Genomic DNA, 24261 nt, shown 5'->3' with positions numbered 1-24261 from the left:
TTCTACATGTACATAAAGGCATAAAAGGCAGACAGGCTAAGGGCTATGATGGAGCAGAAAAAAACTGGAAATTCCCATAACTTTGGCTTTGGAAGGGCCATTAAGTCGTCCAATCTACCTTTTATATAGATGGTTAAACTGAGAACCAGCCAAAAGTTACACAGCTAGAAGTGACAGTCTAGGACCAGAACCCAGGTGTGTGCTGACCTCATCATGCAACTGAGTTTAGTGAGCAATTTTCAAAAGCTACTATGGGGATGACAAAGCAGTTACTCTTTAGCAGGACCAGGCCCTGCACAAAACATAAGGTGTAGTCCTTTTCCTTGAGGAGTTTATAGTCTAGCTAGAAAAACAGGCACGTGCACAGGAAGACAGAATCAATAAAATGAAGCACCGGTAGAGGCAGCAGTTACATTAAGAATTTAAAGGAGGAAGACAGCAGCAGAACTGACTGTGTTGGAAAGCTTCCTCAGATTGGGACAAGTAAAGCTGGGCTTTGACGCCTGCACAGGAGCCCAAAACACAGAAGAGAATAGGTATGTCAGTCCAGTAAAAGGTTTCAACTTATGAAACTTTTTATTTTGTGGGAGATGAAGCCAAATTGCAGATGAAGGCCACATGTTGGGTACTGGGGAGCCTTTCAATGCCAGGCTAGAGCTTTTGGATTTGGGCCTATGGAATCATGGGTCGGCAAACTTATTCAGGAGCAGAGAACCTAGAAGCCTCTGAGCTTTCCATGGAATTCCACACAGATGCTGCTTCCCTCCGGGACAGTGATAGTGTCAGAAAACAGGACTGTCACTCCACCTGTGCAGCATAAAACCGCAACCACAAGCACGCATGCCTCTGAACAAAAGTCCTTGACGCAGACAAGATGCGTCTTCTCCGAAGAGTCCCATTAACAGGCATGTGTCGTTGGCTTCTTTCTTCTGTACCCTGGAAGCCTTGGTACAAGCAGACAACAAGCAGAGGTACCAGTGTTTTTCCTTAAATATAGGAGAAGAAAACTGTAAAAAGGAGAACAGTCTGAGGATTTACTTCATTTTTTCAGACTGGGAAGAGGCAGGCTTGTCATTTTAGAGGCCCAAGGCAATGCCACACAGAGCAGCGGCCTCCCAGGGCCTCCGTTTCCCTGTCTGACACGAGGCGTGGGAGACAGGGGCATCATCTGGGACCAGACTGGGGACATGTCTGGCCTGTGTGGTCACCTTCACATTTGCTGGGCTGTTCAATAGAAGAAGCGGTGGCAGAGCGGTCCTTCCATCCAGGCCCACAGCTCCAGGAAACATGGAGAGCAGTTTGTTGCTGGGACCAGCTTGGCAACCATGGCTTCAGAACAGGACTGGGGTCATCATGAGATGTCAATAGCCATTTTTGTGCAGGGTCCTGGAGTGAGCTGGCATGACTGACACCCTTCAGAGTGCCCCCAGATGCTTCTCTTCTCAGCTAGGGTTGCCATCAGCCACCTTGGGCTCACCATCAGCCACCGAGGGCCCCTGAGGCCTCCTTGACTTCTCACCTTCAGTCCTGGAGGAAGATGAGTACCTGTGTCCCTAGGTCACCTGGCCAGGAACGGGCAGCATCCTGTACCCAAGATGTAGGCTTCTATGAGTTGGCAGGGGCATGGGACCCTTGGAGAGTCTGTGTGTCGTGTCCCCGTGGCCTGGGGAAGCTGGGAGGTCACCAGGAGCCGGATGTAGTAGCCACCAAACACTGCCAGCAGCTGTTGGGCCATCTCCTGGAAGAGGGAGGGAAGCAGAGTAAGGCCCACAAACAGCAGCTAATGCACATGGGGAAGCCAAGCTGCCCCCATGCCCCCAGGCCAGCAGCAATGCTCACTAGGAAGAACATGGCCAGGCCTCTGTCTGGAGCCCTTGGAAGATGCCTGCTCTGGTCTGGAGCCTCAGCTCTGCAACCGACACTGTGAGGCTTCTGCAGCCTCAGTTTCCTCATCTCCCATGTGGGTAACCTAACTGCTGATAGACGAAAATGATATACACAAAAAAACTATGGAGCCTCAAAGTGCTAGAGAATTTCGCATTGATTTATCCCACCCAATCACGTGCACACACGTGCCCACACACACACATACACACACACACAGTTTCCAGTTTCCAATGTCTGTGAGCCTGTAAAACCCACAAGGTCAAGAAAACGCCCTTGAAGAAAATCACTAATTATTGGGGGCGTGTGGGAATCAAATACCCTACCATGACATGACTTTTCAGTTCTCACTAGGTACCTGCTGGATTGCTTTAGACAAGAGCTCCTACCATATTAAGAGTTGGCTTATAAAAACCTGGATTTATCTCAAAAAGACAAATACAGTATGATTCCACTTATATGAGACAGCTAGAGCAATAAATTCATAGAGACAGAAAAAAAAACAGTGTTTTCCAGAGGATGGGGGAGAAGGGAGGGGGAGTGGGTGTTTAATGGGTATGGAGTTTCAGTTTGGGAAGACGGGAAAGTTCTGGAAATGGTGGTGATGTTGCACAACAAGGTGAATGTACTTAATGCCACTGAATCGTTCACTTAAAAATGGTTATGGTGGTAATTTTGTATTATGTTTATTTCACTGCAATGAAAAAAATTGAAACAGTCAAAAGGAATTTTAAAAATTGGAATTACACAAGTTCTTGCTAACACATTGGTCTCTGAAGTTCTGTTCACTGAGTCTGGCTGTTGGAATTCTAGGGAAGCTGCTTCCTCACATGTGGCATTGAAGGCCTTTCGTAACATGTACTTGTGTCCAGTGTGAATGTAATAAAGGAGGGTGTGGTTTGCAGCAGGCTGTTTCTGTCGGCAGAGTCAGTGATTAAGAACAGGCTTTCAAATCAAAAGGCCAAGTGGAATCTTCAGCTCAGCCACACTGTGACAGATGCTCAGCAAGTCACTTCCTCTTGCTGAGCCCATTTCTTCCTCAGTAAAAGAGGGGAAATCATAGCATCTGTCTGGCTGGGCTTGGATGGGGATTAAAGGAACTAAAGGGTAGAAAGCCTAGTGCCTAGCACTCAATAAATGACATCAATATCATTACCATGGTCATTATTTAAAAAGGCAGAAACTCCCACCTAGCTCTGTAGCGTCTGTGTTTCCTATGTGCTAGAAAATACTGAAAACTTCAACAAGCCTACTACTTACTAACTCAGATTGGGCTCCTTGCCCATTTACCCTAAAATCAATAACCTAAGAAGTAAAAAACGGTGACCAAAAAAACTGGCCTACTTAGAATTAGTGGGTTGGCTTCTGCCCTTGGCTTTGCCACATTTTCCCTTGCTCTGTGAACTTCGACGAGTCAGTTGACTTCTTAGAAGCTATTTCATTCATCAAAGAAGAAATAATCCACTCCTCAGAACATATGCTAAAGAACTGTATGCATGACCAAAAAGAAGCTGTTAAAATATGAGAGGTCATTATAACTATTTCTCCATTTCTCACAGGCACTGGTTTCCTACTGAAATACGATGGTCTGGCCCATGCTGAGACTTGGGCATTGATTATATTTTTTCCTTGCTAAGTTATAAGGGCAGCTACTTTAAAAACATGTGCACACACACTGAGATTTGATATTCATGGCAGGAAATTGTATTACTATTGATTTGAATGAATTTGAAAAAATAATTTAAAAGACCCATCATATTTAATAGGCTATTTCGAATAAACCCAGACGTGCATGCCACAATAAAGCACAAGATTTGATCAATCTTCTGTGCTCTTAAAAAAAAAAGCCAGTGCGATTCAAGTAAAGAGATTAATATATTTATCATTTTCTCTTGTAATAGTTGTATTTGCAGCCTCCCCTCCCACTCCCCACCAGCACAAAAGGAAAAATCTGGGCTGGTTTGGACATTTAATCCCCAAATCTGTTGGCTTAAAAGAAAATGCAAGTGCTCTCCTGCACTAAACCGTGCCAGAGGTCACCCTTGCTACGTGTCTCCCAGACAGTGGGTCTGTCCTCCTAATGAGAAGGTAGCACAAGCTGCAAACACATCAGCTTTCTGGTCTACCAGCACTTGGTAAAACCCAACAGATAGCTTAGTGGGATCAACAGAACTCTGGGACTGGAGGAACTGGAATTCAGTAAAATGCATATAATATTTAAATATCTAACTGCAATTCAAGTAGATAGATGAATTGATAAAAAGATTTTTTAATGATCCAAATATTCATTAACATGTTCATGGTTAGGTAGGCAGGCTATGATCCATCAACACACAACTACACATCCAGTGAAATTACCAAAACGAATATCCAAGATATTTTTTTTAAGAGGGAATGGGGAGCCAAGTGATTGGAAAAGACTCCTATAAACTATTTTTTAAAGTGCTGAGATAAGCCCTTGCTGGTGTGGCTCAGTGGATTCAGTGCTGGCCTGCAAACCTAAAGGTCACCGGTTCGATTCCCAGTCAGGGCACACGCCTGGGTTGCGGGCCAGGTCCCCAGTTGGGAGCGTGTGAGAGGCAACCAACTGATCAATGTCTCTCTGGCAGATCGATGTTTCTCTCCCTCTCTATGTCACTCCCTTCCCCTCTCTCTAAAAATAAATAAATAAAATTTTTAGAAAAAATAAAATTAAGTGCTGGGGTGAGAAGAAAAATATTGGAAACTAGTAGGCTAGATGTATAAGGTTTCCACCAACTCAGTAAAGCCATGCCCCCTGGAATTTATACCTTGAGGCCCCCAGTCGGGCCCTAGGAAAATACCCCATGAGAGAAGGTGGCCCAGACTGGCCCGGGTGCCATTACCTCCGGCTCCGCCTCAGGAACAAGCTGGTGAAGCTCCGTCTGCATGAGTGGCCTGTCTGTGGGATGAGGACTGTTGGGCAGGAGAGGAGCATCCTCCAGCAGGTTTTCAGGCCCCTCCGCTGGCGTCATGGGGCTCACCCCTGTCTCCATGACAACAGAGAGCTGGCTCAATCTGCTTCTCAGCAAGGACTGCAAACGAAACAGATAGGGAGCAACGGTGGTGTCCTAAGTTGGGTAGCATGTAGGAGGCCAAATCGCTGTCTTAGTTGCAGACCCACAGAGAATAGATGAACCTTTAACAGACTCAGACGTTGACCTTGGGAGACACATTGAGAGATCAGGTACAGCCCCTTAATAGCTTCTAAAGCATTTTTCCCTTCAAGCTCTCATTGGCTCCTCAAAGCAGCCTGGGACATGGATATCTTTATCTGTCCTTTGCAGATGAGCAAACTGAAGATCAAAGGTCTTGCCCCAAGCCATACAGAAGCTAATGGGCCAGGATCAGGGCTAAACCACAATTCTGACAGCAACACTGACCACAAGGCCCAGGAAAAGGCAGATCCCAGAGAAGGAGCTCAGGGCTCGGGAACAGCAGGGCTGGGCCCAAACCGGGCATCACAAACCAGCTCTGACCCCCTGAGGTGGTGACAGGACTTCCCAGAGCCTCAGTTCCCTCATCTGTTGAATCAGAGCAAGAGTTCCATGATCTTCTGCATAAATGGTAGGCAGGCATTTTGAACAAGTGAAAGTCGCCTAAATACGCGGTACTTTCCTCTACCAGGATCTTTATTATTATAACTATTAATTATTATTATATTATAAATAAATATATGCTCACTATAGGAAAAGTGAAAAATGTCAATTGTTAGAAAGGAGATTACTTAAAAGGCAGTTAGTTAAAAGGACTTAATTCCCTAAGCAAAACAACCACTGATTTGACAGAGGTGGTCTTCCTTCTAAGTTACCTTTCCTTAGATATTTCCCAACATGGTGGTAATGCAATCTATACAGTTTGGTCTCCTAGTTTATTTTGTTTGCTTGTTTTTCATTTAAGGTTTCTTACCTCTTGGCTAGTCTTCATTTCTCGAACATGTTCAGACAAAAACTGTGCACAGTTCTCCAGGTCAAAGTAGACAAACCAGAGCTGGGGAGAGAAGAAGCTATGACCCCTGAGGCTCAAAGCCAGACCAACCTTGAATTCTCAGTCCCTGAGATGATCTTCTAAGTCCTGCCTCCTTGCCAAAGGCCCGCCCTTCTGAGAACCACTGGATTTACCCTGGTCTCTAGCGGAAACATGACATTCTGCTCTCTCCCAGGGTCCCCATGCATGAAGAAGTCCCCTCTGTATAGCTGACAGAAAGATGACTCTGAGGGCAAACCTGTTCGAAATGGCTGCAGCCCCACCTCCCACATGTTGCTAAGCATGTGATAAACTCCAAACCATCCTGGAAATCATGGATCTATCCAGGGTTACCACCTTCATCTTCAGGGACCAGGAGCCCTTCTGTCTAGAACCCAACATGCAAATGAGTGAATCCTTCAGAGCCGTCCTCCCCACTGGCCCCGGCCAAGTCAGAGGTCATCTACCGGGGTGCTTTGCTGGGAGGGGAGCAGGGGGAGAAGTCCTCACCTCACCATTGCCTCCCCTTCCTCCACAACCTCAACAGCCCCCAGGAAGACAGATTAAATGTAGCCAGACCAAAATCCTCTATGTTCACACATTAATCACCTCGTCAGGTTCATACCTGCCACATGTCAACCAAGTTCTGCAAGAAACTGGGAGCCCATGTCTCACACCTCCAATCACGGGCTACTTCCTCTGGATCCCAGACCCCCCTCCTCCCAGTGACTGACCCATGAGACCCGAGGTCACATCCCTCTTGCCAACTAATCTCTCCCACTGTCTCATCTCCAAGGAAACTTCTTCTTTTTTTACTTTTCATTATGAAAGTTTCCAAACAAATGATGTCATTAACCTCCAGCTACCTATCTTCTTGGTCCAACAGTTACCACTTCATGACTCCTCTTGTTTCACTTCTATCCATCCCCATTACTCACCCCAGACACCTCCATCCCAATGGTTTTAAAGAAAACCCAAGATATTGTATTACCTCATCCCAAAAATACTACTTTGAAACTGAAAGAACCCAATTATTTTAAAGTATGTGTCCATTCACGAGTCACATACTTGCCACATCACCCCTATGTGCCAATCCGTAAAGAGGATTCAGAGACAAATGAGGCTGAAAAGACCCCCAGATTCAAGGAACTCAGTCTCTCTGCCACGCTTGAACTGCCAGGCATCTTATGATGCCATCAAGTTCACCTCCTGCTACCAGTCAAGCTCCCTTTACACTGTCCACCATCTCAGATGTGCGAGGCTCCATAAACACAGAGCTCTACGTGTCTGTTCTCTGCTGCAGCCGCAGTACCTAGAACAATGCCTGGCACATCCTAGGCTCTCAGTAAATAGGTGTGGGATGAACTTGAGATGTGCACAAGAAATTCCTTCCCAGGCCACAGCCACCCGCCCACCCCTGTACATCCACTGGGCAAGGAGCAATGACAGGTGAGAAGGCAGGTGCAATGCTGAGAAGATTCAGCAATCCTACCTGGGCAGCCCAGCCAGGACCAGGAGACCTGGGGCTCATCTAGCCCAGCTGTGTGCCAGACCCACTGTGTGACCTCACGTTAGATCTCCCCACTATCTTTGGGGTAAAGAAATCAATCAAGCCAGGCAGACAATGCCACCAGGATCTGACCTGCCTCTCCCAGAGCCTTGCATGCGCCCTGCATGAGCCTCTCGGTGCTTGGCACAGAGGCGGCCCCATCTGTTTGCTGAGTAAACGCTGGATGAGGAGAGAGGCTTGGACAGTCTTGGAGCTTCCCTTCCCACCCTGCCCCAGGGGTGCTAGGCTGCTGGTTACCACCCAGAGAAGTCTCCAGGAAGGAACACTGGAGCAAGGAGGGAGAGAAGGGCTGCCCACACCATCTTATCAGCAGACTCTGAGAGACACTGGGCAGACTGGGCAAACGTGGGGTCCCCACTCCCCATCAGCCCTGCCCAAAAGTGGGCCCTCAAGGAGAGGTCACTGTGAGACACCGCACCTGAATCACGCTCTGGCAGCCTTCCACCGCGTCTGTCACCCCCAACAGCACCCGGTGCTGCAGCAGGGCTTCGTTGGCAGCCGTCAGCCTTAGGTCCGTGTTGATGTTGGCCTGGAAGACAAACGCCAGCCCTGTGGCCAGACCTCCATGCTGCCAGGGAGCTCGGGGGCCCCAGAAAGAACCACACGCCACCACCCACCCACCCCCACTAGACACCATGGGACAATCCTCTTCTTCAAGACACACGCATTTCCTTCCCTATGAAATGGGGCTGTGGCATTGTTGAGACAATACATTCAATCGTGTCACACAGCCCTGAGTTGAAGCCCATCTCTGCTACTTCCCGGCTGCGCGGCCATGGACAGGCTCTGCTCCTTCCCTCAGTCTTGCTGTCTTCGGTTGTACAATAAGGACAAAGAGAGTCTCTGCCTCCTAGGAATGTGAGGAGGGTTAACTGAGTTTGTGTGTGTGAAGCATTCAAGTCAATGCCTGGAACACAGTCCACTGCCATAGGTATATGCGGGAAGAGGGGGGATGGTGGGGGATGGAGGGGAGATGGAGAAAGATGGGCAGTGGGTGAGCATTATTGTGTAAGTAAAACACCTACTCTGTCTATAAGGCACCTACTTTCCAAAGATCCTAGCATGGTGCCAGGCCCCTCAGCAGATCGGGGGAGGGGTTACGTTTTGCAACTCTGTCTCCTCCTTTTCCCACCTAAAGCAGGCCAGGGAGAAGGGAGAAAAGGGTGTCAGGGCCCAAAGTGATGCTGTTGGTAAGAGTGACTGATACCCCACTCCCACCCCCCTACCCCCACCCCAACCCAGGGCTTTCAGATGCAATTAGAAGGTGGCTCACTCAAGGACAATGGTTTCCAAAAGATCAGCACCCCGGTAGGGAGCTTTTGGAAATGTAGGAAAACCCTTTCGATTGTCATAGGGATGGAATGGGCAAAGCTCGCACCTAAAGACAAGAACCAGGGATGCTAAAACTAAAGGCGCACCTTTTAGCGAAGGCCATGTCCCATAGGAAACAATCCCACACACAGAAGGACTGTCTCCTGGCCAACCTGGACTAAAAATGTCCACTGGGTGAGCATGCAGGTGAAAAACCTACTTATAATTCTCCACTGGCCAACCTAACTCCATTTTACATGTAAACCTGAAGTGTGTTTCTTTATAAACAGATTTAAAACACAGTGAATTTTCCAGGAATGCCACTACTATAAAAATCAAGAAATGATTTTATTTTGTTTTGCCTAAAACGCTTGCAAGGGCTGTTCACCCTTTGAGAAACCTGCATCACCAAGAGTTCAAATCCTGACTCTGTCTCTCACTACCTGTATAATTTTGGGCAAATTACTCACTACCTCTCTGCCTCCCATCTCCTCATCTCCAAATTGGAGATTCTAACACCCCCTTGGAATGAGTGTTATAATAAGTATGAAATGAGTTCATCCACATAGAACACTTGGAGAATACCTGTCAGGTAATGACATCATTACAACGATGATATTGAATTGAAAATTGAAAACTCGGCGTTTGCCACTGTACCATACTGGCCACAAACAAATATCTTCAGGAACTCCCCACATGCCTTAGCAATGTGCTTTACTCTGTAGAGGATGTAAGAGAGAGGCTTGCCTACCTTCACAAACGGTCCCATTTTGAGAAAGGCTACTACTGCCCCAAACAAGGGGAAAACAAGGCAGTGTATGCAAAGTGTGAAGGCTCTGAAGGATGCTTCATGACGCAGGCTGGACACTAACAGTAAGAGTGGCAATGGTCAGGAAGGGGGATAGACATGGTCCTGACTGACAAGGGATCCAAGGAAGAAGTCCTTGAGCTGAAGCAAGACCTGAGGAAGCTGTGTGATCACAGACTGGTTACTTAATCTCTCTGAGCATTTTTCTTCACTGGCCAACAGTCAATAATCATAAGAGGAACACTTATTGAGCATTTACCTTATACCAGGTACTTTGCATGTATAAGTCATTTCATTCGCCAAACAACCTGGGGCGGGGGGGGACACTACAATTATTATCCCATTTTACAGGTGAGAAAACTAAGGCTCTGAGAGGTAAAGTACTAACTCACCCCAGGTTGCAGAGCTAGCAAATGGCAGAGGTATCCTGCCTCCTTGTCAGGCAGTTGTTGGGCATAGGTCAGGTTCCAAAGACAGAGCAGAGAGCAGGTGCTCATTAAGCAGCAGTCATTACTAGGAAGGAAAGGACCTTGGAGGAGTTCCCTGAATGAGCACACAGTGATGACAGGAGGGCCACCACATGCCTGGGACCTCCACACTGCACTGATGGGTAAAGACACACGGTCTTGTTCATCTCTGTGCCCTGTGCCTGGCACATTACCTGGTACTTGGAGGGGCTTCAGAGACACCAGTTGAACAAGGACAGAAGGGGGAAAAGGAGGCAGCCAGCCACAGGTGTTCCCTCAACTGCATTAATTACATTTGCATCCCTGATGCACTTGCCAGGTGCCACCTATTTTGCCTGCTCCTGATAAAGCAGAAAATACTTTTCCCCTGCCCCAAGAGAAGCTTCTTGCTGCAGGAAAAGCCAGTTCAATTAATTTTTTTATAGACCAAGCACAAGGCCATGAAAGCTTCAACAGAATCCAAGGCAGCATTATTTTGTCAGCTTGGTTGCAAAGCCAAACAAAGATCTTTCCAGAATGATCAAGCCATAAAGTTCCTATTTGTCCCTGTGTGCACAGGCACTAAATGGAATTCATCCCCCAAACCCCAGCCACCTTTCCCAACACCCCACCCTCTGCTCCTGGGTCAGGCAAGAGCAGAGTGTTTGCTAAAGACCTCTAAGTCCAGCTCTGTGCCAGGTGCTGGGGAGCTTCCTAAGCACTGGAAAGATGGCAGAGGTGTGGGAGGCAGAATAATGCATCCCCTCTCTCAAGATCCTAAGTCCTGCTCCCCAGGACCTGTGAATAGGTTACATTACATGTCAAAGAGGAATAAAGACTGTAGATGGAATTGTTGTTAATTTGCTGGCGCTAACAGAGGGAGATTGTCCCAGATTGTCCAGGCAGTCCAGTGTAATCACGACGGGCCTTAAAAGGGAAAGAGGGAGGCAGAAAACTCAGAGTCAAAGGTATGAGAAGGACTCGATCTGCCACTGGTGGCTCTGAAGATGGAGGAAGGGAACACGAGCCAAGGAATGCAGGTGGCCTCCAGCAAAAGACAAGGGCTCCTGAGAGGATGCAGTCCTGCTGTGTCAAACGTGGAAACTGCAGGCTGTAAGATAATTAACTGGTGTTGTTTTAAGTTACTACGTTTATGGTGGTCTGCCACAGTACCCATGAAATACCAAGAGAGCCGGATACTAACTGAGAACATAGCTTGGAATCTAAGAGTCCTGACCTTGAATTCCACCTCTGCCCTTTATTACCAGCATGACCTTGGGCTATTCCTTGAGCCTTTTAGAGCCTCGGGCTCCTCATCTGTAAAACGAGAGTGAAAGGCTACCCAGCGATTTATTGGACCTGTTTAAAGAGTTAACATGCATAAAGCACTTAACAGACGATCAACCACGTATAAAGCACTCAATAAGTAACAAGACTGATGTTAAAGAAGCAGACTATGTGGGGGAGCCACACACAGGTGGGGAGGTATCAATCTCCTTTGTGAATAAGATCAGGAATCAGAAGGCTCTGGCTCTGAACCTCTGTTCTGCCACTCACAGTGGGATCACGCCAAGTCACTTACCAACTCACTGCCTCAGAAGTCACTGCTGGGGTTAAATGAGACAGGTCTGTCAACAGAGCCCAAAGCCAGTGTCCACCCGCTTCCCTCACCCCTCAGCCCCAGGCACCTTGCCTCAGTAACCCCTCCTCACTCAGAGCTCTCTGGAGTAACGTGTGTGTGTGTGTGTGTGTGTGTGTGTGTGTGTGTGTGTAAGGACTCAGCAATCGCTAAGTGCCATACACATACTGGCCTTTCCAGCTTTTCATGTGTGTGTGTGTGTGTGTGTGTGTGTGTGTGTGTGTAAGGACTCAGCAATCACTAAGTGCCATACACATACTGGCCTTCAGTGCCTTCCTCCCACCTCTCTCAAAACATAGCTTACTTCCAGAAAAACAGCCCACAGGCATTAGATAGGAAAGACAGAGAGGATTTAATCACACATGTGATTTAATTTCTTTCAGTCACTGGGCACATGGGCCAGTGTGAATTTTCAAGGTTAGAGCAATTTGCTGAAGCTGGTAAAAAGAGAAAATTCTGACTTGGGATCCTCCTGCCTGCAGAGTCCTTCTGCACAGGGCATGGCTAGGGTCTCTGGACATCTTACCTTCCTCTGGTGTCTCTCAAAGATGAGCATGAGGGTCAGGGTCAGGCTCACGGCGGCCAGGGTCACGAGCAGCACACCCACCCAGTGGTTCCCCAGGGCAAACATCTGGCTGGTGGAGTAGATATTGGCCCACACCACCATGTAGAAAACCTGTAAGAAGCCGGTCCAAGAGCAAGGTCAGGAATGCCAGTACTCAAGCAAAGCAGCTCCAGTCAAGGAACAAATGGGGAATCCAAGTCCCCGATAGGAGAAGTCTTGACCAAAGCCAGACACTGAGTCCAGCGCCCTAGTGATGGGTCTGCAAATCCCCAGTCCCAGGTCCTGCCCTTAGTAAACGCCACCTCCCATCCTTTACATGGGGACCTCGCTCCAACTCTCTGCCATAAATTTCCCCTGACACCAAATGCAGGTCCACGTGTGCTGCCCTCTCCCAGGCAGCTGGGCCACCAGCCCCCAAGCCCCTTCCCCTCAGCAACAGGCTTCAGCACAGCAGGCTGAATTCAGCGTTGCCACAGGGGCTGCAGGAGGTTGGCGTGGGGCCACCTCCCTCCTTACCACAGCAAAGGCCAGCCGCATGGGCCTGGAGTTGTAGATGATGTATCTTCTCACTTGGGGCTCCAAGAGGGCGCTCTCAGCCAAGCTCCTGTACTGGTCAGCTGGGACCTGCTTGGCCACCCAAGGGGAAGAGACCAATCAGGCACAGGGAACCCATCCCCACCTTCTTCCCGCCAGCAAAGCATATAATTTCTTATTCACATGACTATCATGTGGAAGGGGGAATCCAGCACTCTCTGGGCTGGACCAAAAGGCAGAATGAGGAGCTCAGAGGACAATAGCGATCACAGGGCGCAGCTCCAAGCTCAGGGAAGGCCAGGCATCACAGGGGAGGTGGGACAGCTCGAGAGGATGACATCCCGCAGAGAGATCCCTGCAGCCCAAGGTTCAGTACCTCAAGGCAGGCCCAGGAGAGCCTTAATGGTTAAGGCAGAGGCCCAGGAATCAGCCAGCCCTGGGTGCAAACCTTGGCCCTGCCACTCATGTGATGTGTGACCTGCAGAAAACAACTCCCCTTCTCGGAGCCTCCCACTCCTCCTCTGTAAAACGAGGATACTAAGAGTACCCACCTTGGAGGGGTGGTGTGCATTTAATAAAATAATACATATACAATATTTACACATGCATTATAGAGTAAGTATATGTATAATATGTACATACAGATTACCTGGACATCTTTGGGGGCCTTTGTGCTGCCTTCTGCAGTAGGTGATGTCTTACTTGGATAGATATGTGTATCTAAGTACATGTGTATACTGGCCCTGCGCCAGATCCCTAGTGAACACTTGATACACAAGTGCTGTTATCAATACTGCAATATCAGTTAAGCATTAATACAGTCCAAAGTACTGAAAACTCGCCTCTTCCTGCCCAAACAAAAATGCCATAGTGCAAAAAGGCCTGACAAGAGTGGACTGCCTAAGAAATCAGAATTCGACCGTGAAAGATGAACAGCAGAAAGTATGTAAACGGTTCATGGGCTAACAAAACCCCATCTAAAGATAACTGTTTTTAAAAAAATGTTGTGCTGATGTGGGCTTAGGACTATCAATTTGGAAAGTTTCCCTTCAATGGTGATAAAATGTTTTAAACAATAATGCAATTCAGCTTAAAGAAGTAAACCCTCAAACCTGCAGTGTAAAGTGAGCAGTGTGTCTCCCCCATCCGTGCAGGAGGAAGGAAACTGCAGCTGTGGGTGCTCAGTGACAACAGCAATAGCTACAATTTATTGAACATATACTATGTGCCAAAGACAATGCAAGTGTTCCTCTGGCATTAGTTCACTTAACCTTCACAAAAACCCTAAGTAATGGCATTAATATTGCCCTCAAGATGACGAAACTGTGGCTCAGAGAGGTTAAGCCACCTGCCTCAAGTCCCACAGGCAGTAGAAGAGCTAGATCTGCATCCAGGTCTAGGAATTTGTGCGGCTTGCACCTCGCATCCCTGTGCCTGAAGATACTGCATCATCAGCCAATGAATCCACATAACCACTCCTCTCCTGAAATGCCCTTCCTCCTGCCTACACAGCGAACTCCTACTTTTCCTCAAGATCCCAGATCAAGTATCTGCTCCTCTGGGAAGCGATCATAACCAATGCCCACATCCTGGGCAGGTGAACCGTTTTCTCAGTGAAGGCCTTCAGTGCCTTACACAGTCCTCTACTGCAGCATTTATATCACACCGTCTGATTCATCCGATATACATGCGTCTCCCCCACTGGGCACAGGAGCCGTGGGAGCACAGGCACTGGGGCCTATTCGCCCCTGCAGGGGTTAGTGCCTGGCTAAGCGCCTGGCACAGAGTGGGCAACCGAAATGCACATCTGTTAAGTGAAATAATGGGAAGGAGGACAGTTCTAATACATCTTCCTTCTCCCTCTCTTATCATATCAAGCATATAGTGTTGAGTAAATATTTTGTGAACAACTAGGTGAAAGGAAAAATGGATAGACAGATGGGTGGACAGATGGAAAACGGTAAGGACTAAATAAAATCAGCACTCACCTGAATGCCCCAGGTCTGCAGCTGCTCTTCTGCGGCTCCCAGGTCAAAGGAGATCGGTGTGCAGGTATTATCGATCCGGAGAACAGTAAGGACCTGGCCATTGCGGAGCTCTGAAAGTAGACAGAAGCTTCATCTGGCTGAGGGGTAACTACTACTTTGGGTGAGACATCACCCTCTCACGGCAAGGAGAGATACGTGGCTGTCCTCAGATCCCTACAGAAGAAGAACTGGCGTTGACAGGAAAGCCCCAAGGAGGCAGAACTGAGGCCAGAGTGTGGAGGCCATTAAGACACAACGTGAGACCACATAAGGAAGAACTTCCCCAAAATGAGAGCTGTCCATACACAGATGGGAGGTAGTTAGCTCCCCAGCACAAGGGACATTTAAACAGACAATAAACTACATCGAGGAGATGACGTGGCAGACATTTATTTAAGCACTGCTCAACCAAGCAACTCTTGCATTCCCAGTGGACACAGAGTCTAAGTAAGATCACTGACTGTGATAGGCAGAACAATGGACCCCCAAACATACTGCGCCCCACTCCCCAGAACCTGTGCCTATGTTATAGTACATGGCAGAGGAGAATTAAGGTTGCAGAAGGACTTAACATTGCTAATAAGCTCACTATAAATAGGAAGATTATCCTGGATCATCGGGGGGGGGGGGGGCAATGTAACTACAAGGATGCTTAAAAATGGGAGACAATGTCGCTGGTTCGATTCCCAGTCAGGGCACATGACTAGCTTGCACATCAGGTCCCCAGTTGCGGGCACGAGTGAAGCACAACCACACAGTGATGTTTCTCTCCCTCACTTTCTCCTTTCCCCTCTCTCTAAAAAATAAATAAACAAACAAACAAACAAATTTTTTTTTAAGTGGGAGACAAAAGCCTGAGGAGGCACATGGCCATAGTAGAAAGGCACAGAGAGATGGATCACTGCTGGCTTTGATGATGGAGGAAGGGTTCATGAGCCAAGGAGTGTGTGCAGCCTTTAGAAGCTGGAAAAGGAAAGGAACCCGTCTCCCCTGAGCCTCCTGAAGGAGCACAGCCCTGCTGACAACTTCTAACCTACAGAACTCGGAGAGGATAAGTGTGTGGTTTGCAAGCCGCTGTGTCAGTGGTCATTTGTTGTAGCAATGACAGGAAACTCATACACTGACTTACTGTAACCCCTCCCAGTGTATCTGCAACTCATTCAACATTTCAAAAGCACAAAGTGCGAGCTCAAAAAAATACACACCCCGTCAGCCCAGGCTGCTCACAACAGCTATCGAAACTCTTGCCCTACAGGGCTGCGATGAAGACAAGCTGAGGCTGAGGCCAATTGGACTGAACGCTCTGGGCGGGAATTCCCTCTGGCCCAGGGAGGAGCAGCGGCAGAAGAAAGCCAAACCTTCCTTCAGATGTGAGTAGAGAGACTGGACAGAAACATAAGCTATCTTGTCTGGGGTCTGCCCCATAACTCCACCTCTTGCTAACAGGGTCATCTTGGAGAAGCAACTACATCCCTGGCCGTCCACTTAATAAGGATGATCATACCCCCTGCAGAAGACTTTTCCAATAATGAAAATGATGGAAAGAAAGCACCTGGCTCAAAACGGGCGCCAAGTAACTGGTCACTATCGTCGTCCTAACTTAAAAGCAAGCACGCCAGAACTCACAAGTTACAACAAAGCCACACCGACTTGGTTGTACAGTTGACCAATCCTTAAACAACCCGGGGTTAGGAGCACCTACCTCGCTCCTTCCCCACCCTATACAGTTGAAAATCCAAGTATAACTTTTGACCACCCCCCCAAAAAAAATTTAAGCTGTCCCTCAGTATCCATGGGGAATTGGTTCCAGGGCCCCTTACAAATACCAAATCCACAGATGCTCAAGTCCCTTCTATAAAATGGCATGGATCAGTGCACACAGTCAGCCCTCCACAGCTGTAACCTCCCAGCCACAGACTGTAAACAGTACAGGGAGCTACTGAGAAAAATCAGCATGTTAATTGGGTTCACACAGTTCAAATGCGTGTTGTTCAAGGGTCAACTGTCTTTGTTTTTACTCTCCCGCACCAGAAAGGGTTTAAGGTCACTCCATAAAACTAAAATTTGGAAGGATAAAATTAGATGGATACCATTATCACGGAAAAGAAAACACAGAGCCTCCAAAAGATGAACAAAGGAACGTGACCAATGTCATCAGGGGAGATGAAAGTAAGAAAAGGAAGAAGCACAAGAAAGGGAAGAAGTGCCCTGACTCATATGTAGCTCAGTGGGTTGGGTGTCATCCCACAAAGAGAAACATTGCCAGTTTGATTCCCCATCAGGGCACATGCCAGACTGTGGGTTTAGTCATCAGTTGGGGTGCATACGAGAGGCCCCCGATCAAGGTTTCTCTCTCAAATTGATGTTTCTCTCCCTCTATCTCTTCCTCCTTTTCCCTCTCTCTAAAAATAAGTGAATAAATTAATAATTTTTTTTTTAAAGAGAGAGAATAAGAAAAGGTATATACATATTGCAGGCACTCATACTGGATGGGGCCAGACTAGCTCTCCACCTCACAGCATCAAATGGCAAGTCTACGTAGGTTTGGACTCCACTCAAGGAGGATGGGAACCGCTCCCCAGCCAGCTCTTTGCACACTGAGTATTTGCCCGAGCAATGCAAAAACTCTCCACGGTTTCTTTGTTTGCCTTCTGAACCATGAGTTCCTGGCTTCTTGGCAATAATCTCTTTCGTCTGTTCCTTAAAGTGAGAATAGCAAATCCTCTACTTAGAAATACTTGTTTTTACACCTAGATTAGGGGAAAAGATCTGAAAAGCTACCCACCCAAGTGTGTGTGTGTGTTTAAGGGGAAGCAATTTTCTACAAAGCCATAAGAACTGGCTTGCCAAAAACCAGTGGCCTGATGTGTTCAAAGTTCTGAAGGAAAATTATTTCATTCTGTTTCATTCTGTGTGTGTGTGTGTGTGTGTGTGTATTGCTTTCCTAATCACAATAATAATAAAAAAAAGGAACCCTTGTTTTTAAGTAGTCAGGTTTCAAATCATGTAAGTAACCAGCCACATTTCTATTAAGCATCTACTCTGGGCCAACTGTGGTAGTGGCTCAGGCCCCAACCCCCGCCCCCGCTTTGGCTCCCACTCCCACACCTGCATCTCTCACTTGAGCATCAACGACAGCATCTTCTAAACCTGCACCTGCTAGTGCAACAGAAGAGGAGAACCCTGCAGAAAAGCGAGCAGAAACACCAGTGGCTACTAGCCCGACATCAACAGACAGAACATCAGGAGATCCTTGTCACACCTATTTGAAGATGCAACAAGTGTGCTTGTGACAGGTCTGTCTAATGAGAATATGGTCACTGTGATCCTGTCACTGGGCTATGAACCAGAGCAGGTCATTGCAGCCCTGAGAGCCAGTTTCAACAACCCTGACAGAGCAGCTGGGTATCTTTTAATGGAATCTCCAGAGACAGAGCCAATCAGGCTGGGGTTGACCCCTCCCCAGCAGTCAGTTCTGCGGCTCCTCAGTCTTCAGTGGCTGTAACTGCAGCAACCAGGACAGCAATGACTACAAGAACAAGTTCTGGAGGACACCCCCTTGAACTTTTATGGAATCAGCCTCCGTTTCAACAGATGAGACAAATTATTCAACAGAATCTTTCCTGCTTCCAGCATTGCTACAGCCAATAGGTCAAGAAAGTTACTGCAGCAAATCAGCCAACAACCAGGAGCCTTTTACTCAGGTGTTAGGTGAACCAGTTCAAGAAGCTGGTGGTCAAGGAGGAGCGAGTGGAGGTCGGAGGGAAGGAATTGCAGAAGCTGGAGATAGTTGTATGAACTACATTCAACACCTCAGGAAAAAGCAGCTACAGAAAGGCATATTTGTGTCTTTGACTCTAAAGTGTGTGTCTTGCCCTGGCTGGTGTGGCTCAGTTGGCAGAGTGTTGTCCCGTAACTAAAAGGTTGCAGGTTTTATCCCCAGTCCAGGCACGGGCATGTGTGACCCCCAGTCTGGAAGGGTATGATCCCCGGTCCAGGTGCATACAGGGAGGCAACCAATCGATGTTTCTCCCTCATATCAGTGTTTCTCTCTCTCCCTTCCTCTCGTTCTAAGACCAATGGGTGAGGATATAAAATAAGGTGTGTGTCTTATAGAAGCATATAGTTGAATCGTGCCCTATCTACCTTTTAGTTCAGCCAGCACAGCTTTAATCTGGACAAGACCTAGTTCAAGGCATTAGGACTTCCTGAAGGACGTGTTATATATATATTCCTCCTTAATATTTCTTTGCCTTAACATTGGTTTCAGAAAGAATCTCTGCTACCTAGAATCTACAGTCTCTATTTTATGGCAACACTGTATAATGGCTTTATGAAATTGAAAAAAAAAATTTGGAATAAGTATAAACAGAAATGCCAAATTATTGATGGTTATTGTTGCTGCTTCAAATAAGTATAAAATTAATGTCAAGAAAACTCATTCTTTCATGTTAAATACATAGGATGGAGATGAAAGAGGGGAAACTTTTCTTAACGTGAAAATAATTACTGCTATTTTAAAATCTCTTGGTCAGTGAATGTGAGACCCTTCTAACATAATGTGAAAAGCTCTACAAGTAAAGACAGAGTTATTTCCTGTTTACATTTTTTTGGTTTATTTTGCTTTATATTTTCCTGTGTACATTTTTTTTTTTTTTTGGTTTGTTTTGGTAGGTGTCTAATTACTGTTTACTTCCTTGTTACACTGCAGTAAAAGTTTTAAAGCCACCATTGCATGTTTGCTTTTGATGGATCCCTTTGTGAACCTAGCGCTTTGGGGCCAATGGAGAAACGCAGCCTTCACTCTCCCTCCCTTCCTACAGCAGAAACATGTTTGTCACCAAGTCGTGAGTTCAAACTGATGCCTTTTTTAGAACCCGTAAACTGCCTGATTCAATTCAAAATTAATGCAAATGTTCCAAAACTGGGTTTCTGGTATTTGTACATGTTTTTTCCTCGTGAGATAAGAATCCATAACCATTAAAGTCATTAGGATTATACTGCTTTCAAAAAGAGAAGGTGACCCTATCACAAAGTATTAAACCAAAGTTTTCAACTATTAAAAGAGAGAGAGAGAGAGAGAGAGAGAGGGAAGGTGGACAGAACCAGAATCCTGCATCTTTTATTGCACTGGAAAGACAGGTGAAATCTTTTGGAAGGATTGGGAGATGCGGCTGGAAAAGTACTTTGGAAAATATACGATCAAGTATCTCGTGGCATAATAAAAAAAAAAAACCTTAAAAATAAATAAATGAGACCTCTTTGGATGCCATGTAGAGAATGGCTAGAAGAGATCAGGAATGTGAGCAGAGGGTGATGGTGGCTTGATCTAAGGAGGTGGTGACAGAGGAAATGGGTACAAATGACAGACACTGGCCTGGAAACAAATCCCAAAATGCCCACCCTCATCTAGAGGCACGTCTGTGCCCTTCCATTCCCCTCCCTCCACACTGTGTGCGTCCAGCCCAGGATCATGGGAAAAGTAGCAGGGAAAGGAATTCAAGGTCATGACCTTACCTTGCCCCCAGCCAGAAGGGCTCCCTACAGGCAGGGCACTCCAGCCGGGGGAGGAGTTGGGCAAGGGGCCGGCTGCCCTGCCGGGGTCCATCTGTGGTTCACAGGCCATAGCAGAAAACCCGCTGGGTGTCTACTTTCCCTTCTCAGGGTTATGGTTCATTCTGGAACAGCTAGTTCAGCTTCGTTTGCCTTCAGAAAACAGTGAAGAAATAACTTCAGGCCTGGTAGAGCCAACTAGAGTCTTTCCACTGACTCTGGTCTTTGCGGCCAAGCAGAGGAACATTCTCAGAAGGAGTGAGGAAGAACTAAAGCCCTCCCAGACCTTGACTGAGAACCTCCTGCCTGGCCTTGGGTCTTCTCCAGCTCAGACACATCCAGGGACCCAGAGGGAACCCAGGAGCTGAAGGGGCCCTACTCCCAGGCATGTGGGATTTCCATTCCCTTACTAAGGGCAGGACAGGTCCATTCATCATGGGGAGGCTTCTTTATACAAAGGATCTCAAATAGTTCCCCAGAAGACACTGCAAAATACATATGATAAAGAAAATCAGGAAGGCGGGAAAGAAAATGTTTTTTTAAAAAGTGATAGCCACGAAGAGTAAAAACACCCAGATATTCCGGCAATCAGAGTCCCTTGCAGAGGTGGTAGAGGCGTGTGTGGAAGAAGATGGACTCCAGGCTCAGACTAACCAGTTTAAACATTAGTTCTACAACCTACAGGTTATATAAACTTGGGCAAATGGTTTAACCTCAGAGAGCTTCAGCTTCCCTATGTTTAAATAGTGGTACCTTTCCCACAGGGTTGCTGCAAAGAATCAATGGGATAATACCTATAAAGGACAGACAACTGCATGTGGAACAAAGGTCACGTGCCATAAATACTATCTCTGGTGGTTGCTGTTTTGAGGTTTGACACAGTTGCCATGCCTGATCCAAGAAGTTGGTGTTGAACTTCCAGGAGGTCAAAGAGAAAATGAAAATGCTGTCAGTTAAGTCGTTCCTGCTGAATAGATAAGGAGAGGAGGAAAAAAAGCCAAGAGTGAGGGAGCAATGCATGCTCTTGGCACTTAGCTCTGAAAGACCTTGAAAGTGTTTCCATAGCCTCAGGAGCCAGATCAGGGATAGTCCATCAGGCGTGACCCTTAGCCACGTGGTCAACAAAAGCAGAAATGCCCTTAGTGGGTATTGCCTTGATGCCAAGGTGAAGTCTAGAGCCATACACCCTGGGCAGAACCTGCACACCTTGTCTGTGATGTGTTCACCTAGGGTCTGAGATTCACCCCTCACCAAGGAAAATCATGCCTAAGTCCCTGGGATGACACACCAGCCCTGCTAAAAAAAAAAAAAAAAGAAGTCTAGAATCATCTCTTGCTGTCGTAGTTCTCAACACTGGTGAAGACAGGAAGTGTCCGGTCAGCACACATCTGCTTGGTTCCAAGCTTGTCCAAGGGTTGGCCAACACTGCTCAGTTCCTCTAAAAAGGAGACCCTGATCCCACTCCCTCACCACCTTCCATTTTTCTCAGTTCTTTTAAAAGCACCAGCTGCATAATTGTGAGGCCCAGTGCAAAATGAAAATGTGGGGCCCCTTGTTCAAAAATGATGAGAAAGTTCAAGATGGTGACAGCAGAGCCTTAAACCAAGTGGGGGACCTTACTACACGGGGGGTGCTGTATGACTGAGCCGACTACATGCCCTTGATCCAACCCCAACTTTAAGCTCCAGAAGACCACACAGAAGCCCCCTCCACCAACCAAGAATATGCAGAGATGAGCCTTTCAGTAGCAGGCATCACACACCTTCCCGGTATCAGGGTCTGAGAGGACAGAGCAGCAAAATGACAGGAAAAGAGTGAGGACTTCAGTGCCAAAGAGGCTGGACGTGAATCCCCATTCAGCCACTCCCATGCTCTGTGATATTCACTGTCAAGGTACTTCACTCCCTGAGCCTTGCTGCCCTCATCTGTAAAATGGGTTCAGGGAGGCCTACCTGGCATACCTGCCGTGGGGAATAACAGAAGGAAAACAAAGGACGACACCCAGCACCCTGCTCACCAATGGAGCCCCTTTCCTTACAGGTTTTTCTCATTTTGCAGGAGAAAAAATTGAGGATCAAAGATGTAAAAAGACCTGCCTGGGGGAGGGTGGCTAGACACTGTGATGCCAGCAGGTAAGCCCAGGCCATCTGGCTCCCAAGTCCAAGCCATTAACTCCCATGCCCCTGAGCCTCCGGACACAGGTCTGGGTGGCTCTTAGCCTGTTCCCTACCCCACTTAAATAGAAAGATGATAGATAGATACATCAATGGAGTCAGTCCAGGGAGACTGCATTTCCCAAGTGTGATCTAGCAACAAATTCAAGTCTGTACCTGAGACTTGCTCTGGGAGGGCAGGGACCACAGTGCCCTCACCTAGCCCAAGGCCGGGCCCACAGCAGGTGCTCCCAAACATTGTAAATACCAGTCAGTCGTATCACCTTCCTTCCTTCCTCTTATCTTGTACCCCCAAGAAGCATGAAAGCAACAACCACCCAAGGATGTCTGCCCTACACTTGGCAATCACTGAAGCTCTTTCCTGCCTCACCTGATCACCTCCTAGGCCCATCAGGAAAATACAGTCCTTAGATCCATTTTCCACTGAAGGCTGGCTGTTGAGTGCAATGGCTAAAAGTAACCAGCACAGTCCTGCACTTCCCAGCTAGTGACTTGGATGGAGCAAGTCACTGAATTTCCCTCTGCCTCTTCTTTACAAGTGAATAGAGATAATAATGGTAACTCGGTTGTTGTGAGGCTTAAAGAGTTCGTCCAGGTAAATTACTCAAAGCGAGGCTGGGCAAATAAGAATCACTGGAGGATTTTTACTCAGAGCTATTCCCAAAGACACTTACAATGCGAGGCACTGTGCTTCCTCCACTATAAAATCAGAAATAAAATCTTAAGTCCCTCTTCAGACCTCCCTGGTGGGGATCACCATCTGATGGAAAAGATCAACTCAAAGAAAGAGAAGGAGGAAACAGACAATGACCAAGCAAGGCAGCCAGGGGGAGTGGGCAGCACCTTGGGGCAATGGAAAGGCTTGGCAAAGGTGGTGGTGAGAGAAGGACCACCAAGAAGGGGACGGGTACAGATTAGAAGCCAGGATGGACCTAATCAGGGTGGCCGCCGTACTCAGTTTACAGCCCCTTGTCCACCCAGAGGCTACAGAGGGCAGGAGGGGTGTTGGCAAGACTGAGCAAGGGCAAACACTGTCCCATTACCTAGCAGTGTGTCCTGAGCTCAGGATCCCGTCCAGGAATGCACCAGTCCTATGGGGAACATGGGAGGAAGAGGCCAATTATCAAGGCAGAGGCAGAGCCAGGGAGTGAGCATAGCCCTGGGGCTCCTGCCACTAACTGGTCATCCATTCCCCAACTTCTCCAAACTTCCTCAGGGGCCTTTGCTGACTCTGCATTTAACCAGAACTTCCAGTTATCCATCTTTTTTAGCTAGGTGGCAAGTCCCTACAAAGGCAGATGTCCTTAAGTACTGCTGAACAAAGGTCTCCATTTCTGCAAACACTGGGTGCCGCGCCTCCCCAGGAACCAGACACTTCACTGAGATTTGGGGAAGAGAGGTTGGGGAGCTGTTGGGGGATTAGGGGGGTGGGAGAGAAAGATAAATCCCAGTTTTCACTGGTCAGGTTTTGTTTTCGTTAAGCTGGAAAGTCCCAACAAGAACCCCTAAGGGCGGGCTGTCACATACATTTTGGAGTAAAAAAAAGTCTTGAGAAACAACGTGTCAAACCTCTCCATTTTACAGATGAGAAAATTAAGACCCAGAAATGAAAGTGAACTATCCAAGGTCAAGGAGCCAATCGTGGTAGAGGCCAGAACGGAACAGGGGTTCACCAAGATCAGGATGACCCACTTCACCTGGCCTTGGCCTTGGGCAGCTGTGTCTTGCCACAGTCACTGCCCTCAAGTCCTGCACTGGGTCTGCTG

The 24261-nt window shown here is 47.4% G+C and overlaps 1 protein-coding gene and 1 pseudogene across 1 annotated transcript; one reads left to right on the top strand and one right to left on the bottom strand.

Annotated features, from left to right (window-relative positions):
- Nucleotides 1-550: 550 nt before the first annotated feature.
- On the bottom strand, nucleotides 551-20463 carry TMEM268 (transmembrane protein 268). The gene is made up of 8 exons (XM_090274628.1): nucleotides 20286-20463; nucleotides 14730-14839; nucleotides 12724-12831; nucleotides 12169-12318; nucleotides 7857-7967; nucleotides 5812-5892; nucleotides 4749-4937; nucleotides 551-1738 (listed from the first exon to the last, which is right to left on the bottom strand). Exons 1-8 carry the CDS (start codon nucleotides 20392-20394, stop codon nucleotides 1559-1561), a joined length of 1038 nt encoding a protein of 345 aa, XP_090130754.1. The 5' UTR covers nucleotides 20395-20463; the 3' UTR covers nucleotides 551-1558.
- LOC150013599 (lysine-specific demethylase RAD23B pseudogene) lies at nucleotides 15437-18684 on the top strand (annotated as a pseudogene).
- Nucleotides 20464-24261: the final 3798 nt, after the last annotated feature.

Source organism: Furipterus horrens, unplaced genomic scaffold, assembly GCF_987537825.1.
Source record: "Furipterus horrens unplaced genomic scaffold, mFurHor1.1.pri manual_scaffold_4, whole genome shotgun sequence".
NCBI lineage: Eukaryota > Metazoa > Chordata > Mammalia > Chiroptera > Furipteridae > Furipterus > Furipterus horrens.
This window is presented reverse-complemented; position numbering and strand designations above follow the sequence as displayed.